The sequence below is a fragment of the Penicillium expansum genome (genome assembly GCF_000769745.1).
Source record: "Penicillium expansum strain MD-8 chromosome Unknown contig12, whole genome shotgun sequence".
Lineage (NCBI taxonomy): Eukaryota > Fungi > Ascomycota > Eurotiomycetes > Eurotiales > Aspergillaceae > Penicillium > Penicillium expansum.
This window is the reverse complement of record NW_015971335.1, coordinates 190174-206055: the sequence shown is the minus strand read 5'-3', so window position 1 is coordinate 206055 and position 15882 is coordinate 190174. Positions and strand designations below refer to the sequence as shown.

General features: G+C 48.9%; 8 protein-coding genes across 8 annotated transcripts; 5 read left to right on the top strand and 3 right to left on the bottom strand.

Moving 5' to 3' along the window:
• Positions 1–770: 770 nt before the first annotated feature.
• Positions 771–1424, bottom strand: PEX2_006020 (uncharacterized protein; the record flags this gene model as incomplete). Its single annotated transcript, XM_016737879.1, has 3 exons — positions 771–878; positions 930–1207; positions 1262–1424. 3 exons carry the CDS (start codon positions 1422–1424, stop codon positions 771–773), a joined length of 549 nt encoding a protein of 182 aa, XP_016597853.1.
• A 504-nt stretch (positions 1425–1928) lies between these two features.
• PEX2_006010 (uncharacterized protein) lies at positions 1929–2888 on the top strand (the record flags this gene model as incomplete). Its single annotated transcript, XM_016737878.1, has 3 exons — positions 1929–2390; positions 2448–2800; positions 2855–2888. The coding sequence occupies 3 exons, from the start codon at positions 1929–1931 to the stop codon at positions 2886–2888; spliced, it is 849 nt and encodes a 282-aa protein (XP_016597852.1).
• A 1296-nt stretch (positions 2889–4184) lies between these two features.
• PEX2_006000 (uncharacterized protein) lies at positions 4185–4655 on the top strand (the record flags this gene model as incomplete). The annotated part of the gene is made up of 1 exon (XM_016737877.1): positions 4185–4655. The coding sequence occupies one exon, from the start codon at positions 4185–4187 to the stop codon at positions 4653–4655; it is 471 nt and encodes a 156-aa protein (XP_016597851.1).
• A 723-nt stretch (positions 4656–5378) lies between these two features.
• Positions 5379–6654, top strand: PEX2_005990 (Winged helix-turn-helix transcription repressor DNA-binding; the record flags this gene model as incomplete). The annotated part of the gene is made up of 2 exons (XM_016737876.1): positions 5379–5537; positions 5623–6654. 2 exons carry the CDS (start codon positions 5379–5381, stop codon positions 6652–6654), a joined length of 1191 nt encoding a protein of 396 aa, XP_016597850.1.
• A 421-nt stretch (positions 6655–7075) lies between these two features.
• On the bottom strand, positions 7076–8721 carry PEX2_005980 (Amino acid transporter, transmembrane; the record flags this gene model as incomplete). The annotated part of the gene is made up of 5 exons (XM_016737875.1): positions 7076–7914; positions 7970–8212; positions 8283–8398; positions 8461–8569; positions 8625–8721. The coding sequence occupies 5 exons, from the start codon at positions 8719–8721 to the stop codon at positions 7076–7078; spliced, it is 1404 nt and encodes a 467-aa protein (XP_016597849.1).
• A 439-nt stretch (positions 8722–9160) lies between these two features.
• Positions 9161–10642, top strand: PEX2_005970 (uncharacterized protein; the record flags this gene model as incomplete). Its single annotated transcript, XM_016737874.1, has 4 exons — positions 9161–9219; positions 9271–9476; positions 9553–10029; positions 10107–10642. The coding sequence occupies 4 exons, from the start codon at positions 9161–9163 to the stop codon at positions 10640–10642; spliced, it is 1278 nt and encodes a 425-aa protein (XP_016597848.1).
• A 555-nt stretch (positions 10643–11197) lies between these two features.
• On the bottom strand, positions 11198–12572 carry PEX2_005960 (putative general amidase; the record flags this gene model as incomplete). Its single annotated transcript, XM_016737873.1, has 3 exons — positions 11198–11355; positions 11420–12133; positions 12200–12572. The coding sequence occupies 3 exons, from the start codon at positions 12570–12572 to the stop codon at positions 11198–11200; spliced, it is 1245 nt and encodes a 414-aa protein (XP_016597847.1).
• Positions 12573–14610: 2038 nt separating this feature from the next.
• PEX2_005950 (uncharacterized protein) lies at positions 14611–14793 on the top strand (the record flags this gene model as incomplete). Its single annotated transcript, XM_016737872.1, has 1 exon — positions 14611–14793. One exon carries the CDS (start codon positions 14611–14613, stop codon positions 14791–14793), a length of 183 nt encoding a protein of 60 aa, XP_016597846.1.
• Positions 14794–15882: the final 1089 nt, after the last annotated feature.

The window sequence follows — 15882 nt, the reverse complement described above, 5'->3', positions numbered from 1 at the left end:
CTCGAGAAGCGCCACACCTACACAGTGGATGACGACGAGGTCGCCCTCTAGAAGCGGCACACCTACGAAGTGGGCAAGGACATGATTATGCGCGTCTAGACACCGCTCGGCTGCGGATAACTGAAGTCTCGCACGCAAAGAGCTTTACAAACGTCTCCAACATGTTCTACAGGCGAGCGCCGCAACCAACCAACTTTACGCTCTCTTTGAGCGTATTCTTTTCACCACGTTCGTTACATAGGAATATGAATATATATGAGCAAAGCATGTAAGCAGTGTCTTGAGTATTTTTTCTGCACGTACGTGTATTATGTCCAGTCTCTCTAGACCTTGCACGGCGTGCTAGACCATGGCGACTAAGCCCGATTGCTGTCTTCCTGGACGCTTCCTTGTTAGCCTTCTCGGGGCTGGTAATCCGATATAAATCTACGTTGATCTGGGTCGAGTATATATCTGATGACTACCTCGTCTTCTATCTAAAATACCTTTTTAAGTTGCGCTAACAATCGCGTCGGGCAGGTAAACCAACGCGTCGACGACAGATCGTTCATTCAGACACTATAGATAGTAGTAGCACTACGATGGTTACTCTGGACTGGATAGGAACGTATAGAGGAGCTAACCAGCTGGATATCTGCTTCATTTCAAGCCAATAGAGTGCCGTTGAGTTGAGCCATTGTACGTTAAGATGAAAGAGGGGCGCAAAATTTCACGTTTAGAAGCGATGCACACATGATAATTCCAGGACATGACAGCTCTTCAGCATACATCTACAGGTACTCATCTGGCATCGGGATAAGCGTCTCGTTGTTAGCCGCACACATAGCCGGATGCGCCTCCGGAAGAGCCTCTATGTCAGCCATCTTGACGTCGGAGCACTATCTCTGCGTCAGCATCAGCTCTACTATCTGCAAGACGGAGCAACTGACATGGTGTTGCACATTCCCTGTCTTCGGATCCCTCGCCTCGAAGTACATGACTCCCATCTCATCGACCTTGGTCTGAAATGGTATCGTGACATTCAAACACAGCTGCCCCGAAGGCTGAATGGGCACATCCTGCAGGATGATATAGGGGAAGTCATCTCTCTTCCTTGGAACTCTATTTCGGGTATAGAGGGCCGTCACAAGGTCCCCAGGATGACCGGAGAACGAGAGGAAACTGCGGGAGCGGCGGGAGAATCTTTGGGGGTTATGCACTATCTCCCCTTCTCTGTATCAGCCTACACTGCTTCTACTAGACCGGAGACAGAGGAACATACCGCAGAAAGGGTTGTACTGATCTATCTCTGGCCGGGTCCTGGGGCTTGGACCGCGGGTAATCCATGGGAACTGGAGGTGGAAGCCTGCGTGCGCGGCGGATGTGATGTTGATGCCGATACTGAGGGCAAGTAAGAAGGTGATTGCGGCGAGGAGGGAGGGCATGGTTGACAGTAGGTCAAGTGCAGCACGGTGTAGAAAGCGAGGGCAGGATGGAAGTACGGAGTATGCCCAGACGGGTTAACTCCCTATGGCCCGCACCCTTTCTACTTTACCTGCCATAATACACCTCATTTTGGGTCACCGAATGTAACCCTACTATCTCTAGCGAGCGCGGTGAGCAGGAAGGCGTAACTTACTAGTATATAATTGAAACTAGGTATTGTATACTATACAAAAGCGTATATTATAGTCATTTATGTCCGCACAGATTGTTGAAATGGCGGGTTTTGTCATTTTTAGTTAGAATTCCATACCATACATTATGGTACCACAGACTTCTGTCATTTCCTGTCATCATGTAGTCCCACTTTTAGGGTGGGGGTACCCGGCACAGGCACCACTGCCTGCTTTGTCGCTACTTGCTTTAACGCTGCTTGCTTTCGTCCCCCGGTGCTTCCTCTCTCTCCTCTCGCTCGCTCTGCTCTACTCTTTGACCCGCCACTCACCATGTCCTCCAAAGCAAAGCCCACGTCTTCCCAGTATGCGCCCCTTTCGCTACACGACGATGGCGAGGGCTCCAGCGCAACTGTTGAGAAGCGCTCCTCTGAGGACGACCACTCTGCCTCCTTGCTCGAAGGCTCGGATGAATTTTCCGCGCTCGGGCCATCCAAGCCCGCCCAGCTGCCCAAGCTTATTATCTACTTCTCTTTCGCTTTAGCGCTGTTATCAGCTGTGAACATCGCTATCCTTCCTACTACACTATCAAAGTACCAAGCCTACCCCTTTTCTGACTCTGAACTCGAGGCCCTCCCCTATGGCGACGCTAGGCTGGGATTGGAAAGGGTAGCGAATTTCATCCTCCCTCCCCAGGTCTATCACCACGCTTGGCCAGATAGAATTGCACGGGTGAGCCGGAGATTGAAGAATGCCGTGTGGGGTCAGGAGGTGCAGGTCTATATTACTGTCGAGGTCCGTATTTCGTACTTGCTCCATCCACCTATTATCTGTGTCTACCGCTCTGTGTAGGTGCTGACGCAAGAAAAGGACTCAACAATTATGCGCTTTCCCATTCCCTCCACCGGTCTCAACACCTGCGCGCTCTCCTGGCAGCCGCCTCCCGAGTTCTCTGCGCGTACCAAGGACCTCACAACCAAAGGAGATATAACGGAAATTGAAGTCTGGCAGCTTATCGCACCCTCGGCCACCTCGGCCAACGTCTCGTCCAATATAGACGAGCTCAACTATGACACCTTATCGTATTCGACTCTTCCCGTGCGCGGAGAGCTGCTCGGCGTGCTAGACCTCACAGCCAAGCCGAACAGCACAACACTGGAGTTCGCCTGTCCCAGCGGGGCAGAGAGTCTGGTGGTGGAGATGAGGTGCCAGCGCGTGGCGTGTCATGTGAGCTTTATGCAGACTAATATAACACCCAGATTTGGGTTTAAGTTGGTGAGAAGAAGGGAATGAGCAGGGCAGGTTGCTTTCAATCAGTGTCATTGTTCATGTAGATGTTACGCACTGCCTAACTAGTCACAGTTATGTTAAAAGCTTTCCTGATTATACTTGCCTGTGTTGCTCCTCCAACGTCAACGATCTGCTTCTCAACCGAGCTGTTGCTGCGCACAGTCTTATTCCAGCCTAAGTCCGTTTGAAGGTATCGAGGAACGATGCCCGGTAGAGCGCCGAGTGGATCTATACCGGGGTATTAGTCCGCTCGTGAGTGTCGTCAAGTGATAATATAGTTTAATAAGTCAATAGGTTTCTGACGGAAATCACCGGTATTGCAATGTATGGTTCAAAATGACAGATGTATATGACTCTAACTGACTAAAATGACAAATTCCACTATTTTGACAATCTGCTTGGGCATAGTTGACTAAGCTCACTATGCATTTTGTATAGGGACCACTATCACAGCGGTCCATGTATTTTCCGAGGTGTTGAATACTCAGGTTCCCAGTCATGTATTGTAACATAGCTTTCGACATCATGTCAGTCTCTATTGTTTTACATACTACCGTGAATTGATTCGCGCTAATCTGGATTGCTTGACCCAATTTGCTCTAAAATTTGAGGATCTTATGACCGGAGAGCAAGAATCGGGGCGAATATAGGAGGGATATCCCTACCACTATATTTTATACAGATGGCCATTCCTCAATAACCGAGCTGAAGGATATGTTTCTGTCTTCCCTAGATAGGAATGTTAATAGAACAGCGAGTGTCACTGTGATTGAGTACAAAGAGCATCGTTAATTATCTAGATATGTGGACGTGGAATTGAGCATTGGGCAATGTGCCGGCTTCTGCCTGATATTGAGATAACAGAAATCAAACCCAGTAAAAATACTGCCATGGTGCCAATTCTCTTTGATTTGTTATGTATTTTTTTATGGATGGAGGATCATTGCAAGTTATTTCCCATTTTCCAGTTAAGCATATGGCCGAAAGTGAGGGCTAGAATGTTCAAAATCTTTGTATGCATCAAAGATAGCGAGCTAGTCAGACTAGAAATATTGGAAATACCAACGTTGATTGTCAGACAAGATATTGAGCGCTCATACTGGATGTCGAGATACTTACTGTACTATTTCTAAATTGACTGGGCGGTTAGCGGCATTCCGTGATGCCCCATTTGCTAGAAGAAAAAAGCGGGGAGAAAAGTAGCCAAGACTAGCATTAAAACTTTAGCTTCTTGTCCGGAAGCCAGTCAAATTGATCCTCAACCCATCTTCCTATTCATCTCCCAATTCCAGCGCCAAAATGTCAATCTCCCAGATCTACCCAGTCTACAAGGTCAAATTGAAACTCTCAATCCAAGACCCAGACATGCCATCCCCCCGATACCACACCATACTCTTCGTTCAGACAAACGCCCAAGGCTCAGGTACCGGCATCAAGCACCACGTTACTGGCGACATTGTCACAGGCATGCACTACGAGCCAGCAAGCTACGACGACCCCGAGACAGACGAGAACTTCTTCTCAAAGGAACTGCTTGGGCACACCAGAGCTCTCAACTACCCTAAGAATTGGAACGATATTCTCAAGTCTATTCCTGCGCCACCAAAACAGAAGGCTTTCAACAAAGTGACGATGAAGACAGAGCCCGTCAAGAGTTGGGATCCTGTGGCGTTTTACGAACCTGGAGAGCCTCGTCGACCGTTGATCAAATGTACGGAGTGGATCGAGGATCAGGCTATTCCCATTTTGATTGATGCGGGCTTGATTTAGTGGAGACATGAACGTATAGCTGGTGCTTGAGATTAGAGCTATTAGTCTCAGCGCTGCAGTTTTAAAGAAAGGTACATCTTGTATGTAGTCTTCTAGGTCTGATATAGTCCATGCTCCCTTTCAGCAACAAGTCTAGCATCGTGACGGGCGTCTTTCCAACTTATTTTTCAATTTAAGCAAATGTCACCAAATTGGAAATTGTGATGAGCAATCTTAATAATCCCTAAATAAACCGGCGCACAGCTCACTTCCAGTCTCTGTAGATGGTTGACAATATAAATTCGAGTCAAAGTCCAAGTGACTGCTGAAAGACAGGCAGTTTTGACCCTTGTGGAAACGGTATCTTGACTTGTGTGACACCCAACAAGTTATCAGATGGTGCTTGATCGATATCAAACAAACTTGGAAATCGACCACGAGACCTACCCAACGAGTCGTCAACCACGGTTAACTTCCGTGGAGGTTCCTCTAGCGCGGCTCCAGTCGCCCGATGTAAAGACTAGGTATTCACCCTTGACACAAAGTATAGATCCCGAGAGATTGAGGGCTTCTGGAAGTAAAGCCGCGAATAACCTACTATGTATCGAAGGGCGTACCAGGTGGGACGGCACGTTCCAACGGAAAATGCTACTAGTGCTACCAAGGTCTTTAGGGTATTTAAGCAGTTTTTTCGCTGCAAAATGCGTTATATGAATATCCAAATTCCCACAGTATACCTCAAGCATGAATCCCTTCTCAATCCTCAAGCAACTTGCCTCCACGGGAAAAGCATTCAAAGACAATGAACCTGGATCACGAGAAGTGCTCATCGCACAGAGCCGCGCGCTCGTGGCCGCACTCGAAATCCCAAGTGAATTCATCCAGCGCACTTTCTGGGCAGAGGTAAAAAGACTAGTTCTAATTCAATACAGTCCCCCCCCCCAGATACCGAAGAGGCAAGCTAACACTATCCCGATTTATACTACAGCCCGCTCAGTCCGCCATAATCCGGCTCGCCGTAGACGTGCGCCTATTCCAACATCTCCAAGAAGCATCCCCAGCAGGCCTCAGCCCCAAATCTCTATCCGAGAAAACAGGCGTGGAAGGTAACCTCCTGATCCGTCTTGCGCGACACTTAGTCGCCATGAACGTGCTAGCCTTCTACTCAGGTGCGTTCCACGGCACAACCTTGAGCAACGGCCTCATCGAGGAACGATACCAACATAGTATCGTATTCTGCTATGACACCACACGGCCATCGCTTAACGGGATTCCGGAATACTTCAAGAAAAGTGCGTACCGGTCCCCGAAGCTGGGCGGTATGGATGGACCCTTTCAATACGCACATGGGACGGATCTACGGTTCTTTGACTGGGTTGTTGCCACGCCGCCGCAGCTGCGGCATTTTAATTCGTTTATGAGTGCCTACCGTGCTGGGAAGGCGAGTTGGTTTGAGGAGGGGTTTTACCCTGTTTTACAGCGGCTGATTTGCGGGTTTGATGCTAAGATTGGTGAGGCTTTGTTGGTTGATGTTGGTGGTGGGCGTGGTCATGATGTTGCTGCTTTTGTGGCAATGTATGGAAATCTGCCTGGAAAGGTTGTGCTTCAGGACCGTGGGGCTGTTATTTCGAGTATTTTGGAATGTGCTGGGGGGAGGGCGTTTGAGGTGCAGGGTTATGATTTCTTCACGCCGCAGCCTGTGAAGGGAGCGAGGGCTTATTTTTTGCATTCTATTTTGCATGATTGGTGTGACGAGGATGGTGTGCGAATTTTGAAGAATCTGGTGCCTGCTTTGGTTAGGGGGTATTCACGGGTTCTCTTTAATGAGATTGTTATTAGTGAAGAGAAGCTGACGCTGGCGGCGACGAGTATGGATTTGATGATGCTGTCGCATTTTTCGGTCAGGGAGAGGACGGAGGAGGAGTGGAGGGGGATTTTGAAGAGAGTAGGGTTGAGGGTTGTGAGGATTTATACGTATCCTGGTGTTGCGGAAAGTCTGATTGAGGCTGAGTTGGCATAATTTAATTTTCATTAGCTTTTTACAGTGCTTTTATATTCCTGATGGGGTTAGTCTGACTGCATGACACTTTTCAGCCATCCACAGGTGGATTTGATATGTCCACTATTTGAACAGGCGGCAACTCAGTTGGCTCTTTATCGGGGACTCTGCCCGGTAACTCAAGATTAGTACGGGGAATGAAGAAACTCAGGTAGAGAACGGGATAGGCAGAATATTGAGGTAGGTGCGGCGAATTTGCGAGTGCGCGATTATATCACAAAACAGAACATCGTCAATAAGGACGCTACTTATACATAATAGACAGAAAGCTGGATTTTCACTGGCCGGTGATGTTCCAGTTCATTTCCTTGCCCAATCATACAACATGAAAATAGCATCAAATCACTCATCCGGTCATAAAAAGCTATTAAATGACCTCCCCTTAGATAGCCATATTAGCACAAGTAAAGGCTGGCGTCACAGCTCCCGCGTAGTCCGCAATGATCGCCTCAACAGCTGCATACAAGCCCGGACCCAGCAAGAACAGTCCCACTATCATAATAAAAATATTGAGCACAGTCATAGCAGTCCTCCCTAGACCGTTGAAAAGCGATCCCCGGTTCAACTGCCAGAATGCAACGGCGAAATAAATGAACCCAAAGAACGAATCAAAGGCCGCGCTGAGGAGGGAAAGGAAATCACCCATGCTAGGAATGACCTCTGCGAAGACAAACCCGAGCATCCAGATCCCGACCATGATTATCCCCCAGACACTCCATCCAATCACGGTGTGGCTGTGCGAGTGTCGGGAGTTGCCAAGGATGCGGGTGTAGAGGAATTTTGCAGTCACGTTGGCGTAGATCACGCCGATAATTAGGGTAGGCACGATGACGAAGCCGAAGGATGCTTTCTTGTATGAGACGACTCCCAAACTTCCGAAGGCTGGGGCTGTGGAATATTGGCCTAGGAAGTGGAATCCAATGGCTGAAGGGACGATGAATAGAATGCTGGAGATGGCGGCGAGAACGGCCAATGCTTTGGGGAAATCTTGCGGCCTTTCCATCTCTGAGATGAAGGTTGGGAATAGAATCTGGGGGACCCAGAGAAAGGTGATGTTCATCACAGCGTTCATACAGGCAACCCATGTGGTGCCTGGTAGGGGGAAGGCATAGGTCCTCACGGGTCCATCTGTTGGGTAGTTGCCATTGTAGCCGTATAGAGGGGCTTCTTCGATACCGGCAAAAATGAGGAAGAGAAGAATTGCGATACCCATGCAGGCGGCTGTGGAATGGTCAGTTGGGGGCAATAGAAAGCTGGGCAGGATTAAGATACTCACATGAGAACATTGACATGAAGCTAACATGCTGCAAGGTCCGGGGTATGGATATGATGATTCCCATGATTGCCACAATTATTGAGAAGACTGCAGTGCACAATGAGTGGTCTGAAAGGGTATTCAGGACCTTGGCGCCAGTCAAAATGTGAAATCCGATCAGAAGAATATTGTTTGCAAGCAGCATGAACGAAGAGAAGACGTAGGCAGCTTTGCTCTGTCCAAATACATGGTATCCAAAGTCGCCTGTTGGTGATTAAGCTGTTAGTGTTTGTTGCAAGTAGAAATCGGGATACCCGGACTGTCACAAACTCACAGATATCCATGATATGGGGATGCTTCATGATATACTTATGCATCGTGATCGAAGTGATCCAGAAGATAATTCCGCAAAGGACCATAGTAATGATTCCCGGAACCCATCCGAGGACGCTAAGGGAAACACCCCTGTCAGCTTCGTTGAAAACGGGTATTGGAAGGAAATGGTTACTCACGAGAGAGACCACGACTGTGCCATGATAGCCAGACAAACCTGCTCACCGGCAAGCAAGCAGGCCGTCTTTTGCCATGACATAGTCCGAAGCTTGATATCATGTGCATGGTCTGGACAAAAGGTAATGTCAGCTTACTCCGGCATATAACGTAGTGCAATCCGTACCTGCGGCGACCAGAGCAGTGATGGTATCAAACGAGTCTGTTCCATCAGACTCGTTGCCCAGAACGTAGCCTGGTTCCTTCTTGTCTTCCTTGGACATGTTGGGTAAGATGATCAAAGTAATGGGTTAAGAAGGTAAGTCGACCTATGGAGGTGGGATCGGCGGAGGCTGCATTATAAACAAATGAGAGACAGATTACACGTGGATTATCTTATTTTTCTTATTTTTGCTTGCCACTGCTTTTTTTTTTCTTTTGCCTTGGCAATAACATGGTGTGGACGCCATACCAGGCAAAATCGGGTATTGCGCCATAATTAAGAGCATCGCGAGATTGGCTTTAGTCTTATCAGGGGCTTAGCCGCATTGCTTGTCGGCCATTCCGTGGGTCTGGGCCGCTTGGGCCACCTAGGCCCGGGTTGGCACCGCGATATTTAGGCCAATAAGAACGGCTCAATTTTCTTAGTCATATCAAACCACGATAAATAAACATAGTACGATGACGCGTGTACAAGATCCGAAACTCGTTACCACTTGCCCAATGCTCTTTGGGAACGTCTATCCAGTTTCTCAGGTTTTGCTCTTCCCCATCAAAATCCTGTATTTCTTATAAAACATTCCGCTCGATACGATACATCTTGGACAATGCAGCTCCATCGCAGCCATGAGTACCTCGTCTCCTCCCAATCCGCCATCAAAGGCCTCAATAGATGACGGACGGAGATTCAAAGCTATTACGTTACCCTGTGAATGGGTGGAGGATTACCGCCCAGGTGGTTATCACCCAGTCATTCTCGGCGACGTCTTCAACCGCCAGTACAAGGTCATCCGGAAACTTGGGAAGAAACAATGGATATGTCGCCCTAAAGATCCTCTTCTCGGAAATCTCGGAATTGACAACCGAGCTATGAATCTTACGACATATCATTGAAGTCGGACCAGTAGAAGGAACCCGGCATATCACGCGACTGCTAGGCGAGTTCGAACATCGCGGGCCCAATGGCGTCCACAAGTGCCTGGTATTTGAGCCTATGGGTCCGAGTGTGAACACTATGGTCGAGGAGCTGCCGCAGTTCAAACCTCGCAGGCAAGAAATGGAGATCCGATATCCGCTTCAGATGGCAAAGAGCATCCTGCAGGCTCTTGCATTTCTCCATGAAAATGGTATCGCCCACGGAGACTTCCAGCCGGGAAACATACTCTTCACTCTTGATAATATCAACTCGAAGCCCGGGAACTTAGTCCGGCAAGAGGAAGATGTGCAAGCCCGGTCGATCTCGCGACCTATAGAGAGGCTAGATGGTAAACAAGACAAATGGGCTCCTCAATATCTTTGTGTTGCGCAGCCACTGGTGCCCTTTACTTACTACACAGAAGGGTTCAAGGTCAAATTATCCGATATAGGTGGTGGTCAGTCCCTCTCCTATTTCGATTATCTGTTCCTTCTTCTTGACGAACATCTATACTCATACCTCTGTTCTGAATAGCATATTTCCTTACCGATCCGCCGGAAAAGCCTGTTACTCCACTCGGCCTCCGAGCTCCCGAGTCGATCCTCACCGGATCCGTCAATAATACCGTTGATGTCTGGAGTTTCAGTTGCATTGTCTTTGAGCTTATCACCGGACAGCCACTCTTCTGTATACCATACTCCGGGATGGAAGATGACGATCATCTTGTTTACCTCACCGCCCAGCTCGGCGCCCTCCCCGACGAGCTTTTCAGGCATTGGAAGACATCGTCGCTCTACTTCACTCCTGAGAGGAAGCTCTTTAATTGTCAGCTTGGAGGAGTTACTCCGGGGGAGGAACCGCTTATGGTGGAGCAGACATCCATCGAAGAGTCATTCGATCAGGCAGACCCGGATCTTGATGAGGAGGAAGCTCATAAAGTGAAAACGCTCATTCGATGGACTTTACAATATGATCCCGCGAAGAGACCATCACCCGCGGAGATCTTATCTGATCCGTGGTTCTGCGACATTAACTTTGAGAGCGACCCGTCCAAGGTAAATCTAGTCTAGTATCTTGGCCTCATTCTCTAGGCTTGGGTACTCTGGTTATGGTTCTAGTTGTTGTGTTTGTGGCTTGACTTGTACATTTATGTAAATGCATCATGCCGCCGCTCACCTCGCTCGATACCCCATTTCCACACCATTATCGTACCACCCCATCTCCTATCAGCGTGCTGAAAGCATGACATTCTTGCCACTTTGGTTCCTGCACTTCTGATTGGTTGAATTGATTTACTTCCTCGAATCAACGAATCAGCCCATAATGCAACAGCCGACAGCCGATAGCCGACGAGTAGCTATACCTCGGCAGATTTCTTACTGTATTTGCCTCAGGAATTTTCGTAAGATTTTCAACCTCAAATCACAGGTTACATATAGAAAATCCCCTACACAAAGTCCGCTTTTTTTTACCGCCTTCACATACATCTGAAGAGACCTCTACAACCACCAGCTAAAAAGACCTACTGAAAAGATATCACAAGGCCGCAAACGCGGCCAACTATTCTTGTTGTGGCCCTTTCCAGAAAGTGGTCATGTTGCTATGGACAGATACATGCGAACTAACTATAGCTTCGCACCGGTGGGGCCTGCGCGGCCCTGCACGGCCCGATCAACGATCTCCATTGCCTGGAAAATTTGATAATCGTGTTGCTTCGGAGTGACGACCTGCACACTTAGAGGTGACCCAAGGTAGACCCGACGGTCAGCCGTTTTTTCAGCCCCTGTAAATCAAACCAAATTAGCGAAAGATCACATATATGTCAATCATCAATATCAAAAACTTACACAGCTGCCGATTAGCCTTATCCCAACTTCCCAATACAGGTGCTTCCATTTCCCGTCCAGTCTCAAGATCAGATTCTGTGAATGAGCGGACAGGAACCGAGCTAGCCAGGTAATCTAATAACACAAAGGTAGATGTGTACCCGACGGCGTTGTAGCGATCGATCTCCGGGACCGGGTGTGGCGCCACAGGGCAAATTATGGCGTCAACGCGTCGGGGAGCAGACGAACCCTGTGATGACAACGTCCACATCTTCATCATCTCCTTCTCAACTTCGGCACGTTGAGCCTGCAGCGTCGCTAGTTGAACCACCGTCAAGGCTTTGCCGCGCTTCATTCGGCCCTGCAGCCACGGAATGAGGTCCTCGCCCATGCTGTCGATAAGGTCAAGCATGTGGGACACATCGTCGACGCCCATGAGTCGGCCAGCGAGGGCTTGGCATTTAGGTACGACCGGCGGAAGTGGGGTATCAACGACCTCGACGCCGGGTGTACGGCGGAGGTTGTCGGCGACTTCGTTCAAGATTCGGGTGATCGGGGGTAGAGGTGTAACGAGACCATCTGTCTTGAGAACACCGATAGTGAAATTGTGCGGTGGAGTGAGAGAAAGCGGCATCGATTGTGACGACCATGAGCCCGGAATGCAATCTTCGCCAAACAGCTCCACGCGAGGCACGATCTCCGCCATGATGGCGTTGATATCCGCAACAGAGCGAGCTAACGGCCCAGCCACTGCTTGCAACCCTATCCGGCCCTTGCCTTCAATCTGGCCGCTCTATTGACCCCCAAATGGCACGCGTCCGCCACTCGGCTTGAACCCGTAGATACCCTGGCCCATGGCTGGTACGCGGATGCTACCGCCGATATCTGTGCCAAAGCCGACCATGGACCCGCATATGGCGATCAACGCACCCTCCCCGCCAGTGCTTCCACCAGCAGTCCATTTACGGTTGAGAGGGTTCAGCGTGCGCCCGAAAAGGTGGTTGCAACTGTCCAATGTTGCGAGTGTTTGTGGTACGTTTGTTTTGGCGATCACAACCGCGCCCAGAGACTGCAGCAGGTCTACTAGCGGGGCATTTGCTTGCGCGGGCTTGAATGCCAGAGCGGACAATCCAATGATTGAGTCCACGCCTTTTATATTAAATGTATCCTTCATGACACCGGGAGTCCATGTAAGGGGCCCATCGGGGTGCCTGTGCGCTGCAAGTGGTCGTCCAGCTCCCGGGCTCGTTGTAGGGCGCGGTCGAAGAGGGGTTCTGTGAGACAGCGAGTGAGTTGGTGAGCGATGACTGCTCTCTGAATTATAACATAGATATTAGTGACTCAATCGTAGAGAATCAGCTAACATGCAGAAGTACCTTGCAAAACCCTCGCACCACGTCCTCGACTTTCAACCGGCCCTCTCCCATCTCCGCCACGAGGCCCCGCACATCGTATTTCTCCGTGATTTCCAATTCTTTATATGTAAGTAGGTCACATGTCCGTGGAATAGCCATTACCCCGACTCGTTGGTAACTTTTTGGGCCAACCGTGATCGACTCAGAAATTGACAACATCCCCTCAGGTATGAGGTGTGCAGGCAGCCGCCAGAATAGCTGCAGCAGGTTCAGCTTGCTTGCTCTGGGCAACTGCCACATAATGGGGTTCCTGGGAAGCCATTGTGAATATGTAGAGAGAAAGACATTGCGGCGGAGAGAGGTGGTTTTGAATGCGGGGAGAAGTGTGGAGAACAGCCGCCTCGGCCCAGATTTTGGGAAGGGGTATGTATGTACCCACCGGGTATTCCCTGGTGGGTAGGGCTTCCTATTTGAGCTGCCGCCGCTTTTATGAGGGTGCTTGGGCTCAGGCTCACTGAGTAGATGTCAGCACGGGCTCAGATCAGTGAGTGCTCATTGGATGCTCTCTGATTACGCAGTGATACTCAGTGTCCAATCAGTAAGCCACACTAATACACTTAGCCTGCTTGTATTTTTATTGATATAATTAGGCGGACGTATGTGCGATATTCATGCTTTTTGATGTTCGACATATGTACATTGCAACAGCTTTCCATCGCATTCGAATCTGCTTCGCCTATAAGACACTCTCCATGGATATCTCAGCACAATATAACCGGCGTTCACCAGAAACAACCGAGGCCTGGACCCTTGGAAGTGGAACTACATCTCTAGCATCAGCAGTTTACCAGATAAAAAAAGGCTCGTTTAAATCCTTATGCTGTGCATATTCTCGATAAGCATTTATCCTTGAAGCAAATATTGCATGATCAAGGTAGTATGCTTGCAGGATACGATCAGTTTGCAGGGTGTCTCCCTGCTCCTGTTGGAACGGCGTTGACAGTGCTTCTCCATATGATTCCATCCCCAGTGGCCGAAGGCGGCTCTTGTCTCTATGACCTCCGGGCAGAGGAGGGACAAAATGCTATGAACAGAAAAGGGGCCACCTGTTTTATCGCTTAAAATAAAGGAGCTTTCAAACACCTGCCCACGAAGTCGCTGAATATTAAGTGGAACCACATAATACATCTAATGTGTCTTCTGATGAAAAGGGAGAAAAGCCTGCAAAAAAAAGATACGAATCTTTTTCCAAGAAAGTTTTTTCGGAGTACATTTTGGACTATATGGTCGACACAGTGAGTAATTGCACGACCCAACGTATTGATTCCCCTGTTTAGCTTCTGGTATCCGAATTCTACAGATTTGGCTTTCAGTCTTAACACTGCGCCGCAGGATTCAGGCGTGCTGATAGGTAATATTTATTCGTCTTCCACAGCTTAGATGTTTTGAGTTGCTTGGATCTCATAGGCTATTACCAAGACGAGTCGAGAAACCTTCCTATATATTTCTTTCTCCGGAGTCGAGGCGTGGATTTTCAATTCGATACCAAGATACGGAATTTCGAATCTACGGTCAACCAAAATCGTTGTACAATCAGTCGGCTCGACGTTCCTCAGAGTGGACCTGATTTCAAAAAGGCTATAGGGCCTAGCGATATCATCATCTGTACACCGGGCTCGACTGTGTTGGGATCTAAAATTGGAACAAATAATCTCCCGCCAGCTTGCCATTCAATTTGCGCACACATCTGAATCTATGTTGGAATCTTTCACCACCATAACCGAGGACATTAGACTTATTAAATTCGTTCTGTCTCTATCTCGATGAACATCTCAGGCTGGTGCAATCGTTTTTATGATGAATAGTAACTGGGGCTTGAGGCTTTGTCTCCCTGTCCAACCGGTGTTTGCTTACCAGTCGTACGACATCTATGTCTTCTGGGGCTTTGCGCTCTTTCCCGAAAATAATGGTGATCTTGTCAAAAGAGCATGCTTGTTTGTTCCCGTGCCGAAATCATGTCCAAGATCCTGCATTATCTGAATCCGCCTAGCGAGATGGCCTCGGCAGCCCTTCAGAGTTCTATTACCATACCACTCGTGATGCCGAGGATGAGCTCAGCATTATTGGCGAGATCCCTCAAATATCGCCCTTGCATTACACCAGAATCAGCCGTCAATCTCGGCCTAGTTGGGCCTTTTGTCGAGACTCTATGGCGGACTTGTGTGGACCAAAGCTGCGGTGTGCACGTGGCAGGAGCGGCTGTATCGCGTCTTATGAGCCTTGACGGTTGGCCCGAGGAATCTTCGGCCCCGTCAATCTTGAGGGTTTTGGTTAGTCTGCTGTGGAAGTGATACTTTATTATACTGACACCATGATCGAGGTGTCGTCCGACTTTACCCTTCCTTTACCGGGGGTCTTTCCTTCTGCCGACTTCTCCAATTTCCCCTTTAGGGTCATCGGGCAGTAAGCACTAGGAGTCAGGGCTGCGTCATCTTCTGTGTCGGGAGAAAGGACTTTCTTATTCACTGTCTCTTTCAATTCTATCGTATACTGGATGCAGCTTTCCGGAAGCTCGGTACTTGAAATTCTGCCATCCCATTTGGATAAATGCAGCAGTATTGAAATTTGCGGTTACTATTGTGACAGGACTTCCAGATCGTTCTCGGAGTGATAGTTGGGGGAAGGGCTAAGCCCACAGCTTGACGCGGGCGTGAGACTATAGTCCCCTAGAGTGGGGGCGCATTGCGAACTGTGATTTCCAGAGTCGAGGTCATACTGCTTAAATCACGATCATTGGGATACGAATTCACAACCATCATGCTCGTTTCTAGTCTCTGACAGGTCTAATGTCAGCATGATCACGACCAGTCAGTTTAGCAGATGCTGGCCCCCTAGGTAGAAGGCCAAGCCTAGTGCAAGAAGTGAAGAAACATGGCATGGACAAAATGCAAGGCCGCGGAATGACATCCCAATACGGACTAGTGCTATAGCTGGGAAGGCGGTGCCAAGTGTAATGGCGTTCCGTTCCATGGTATTGAAGAGCCGCTAATGCGGAATGATTCGGCGTTGTGGTAAAGACGATTGACTACCCTAGGTCAAGCCTGAGTACCAGGGCTTACTCTTAGTCCA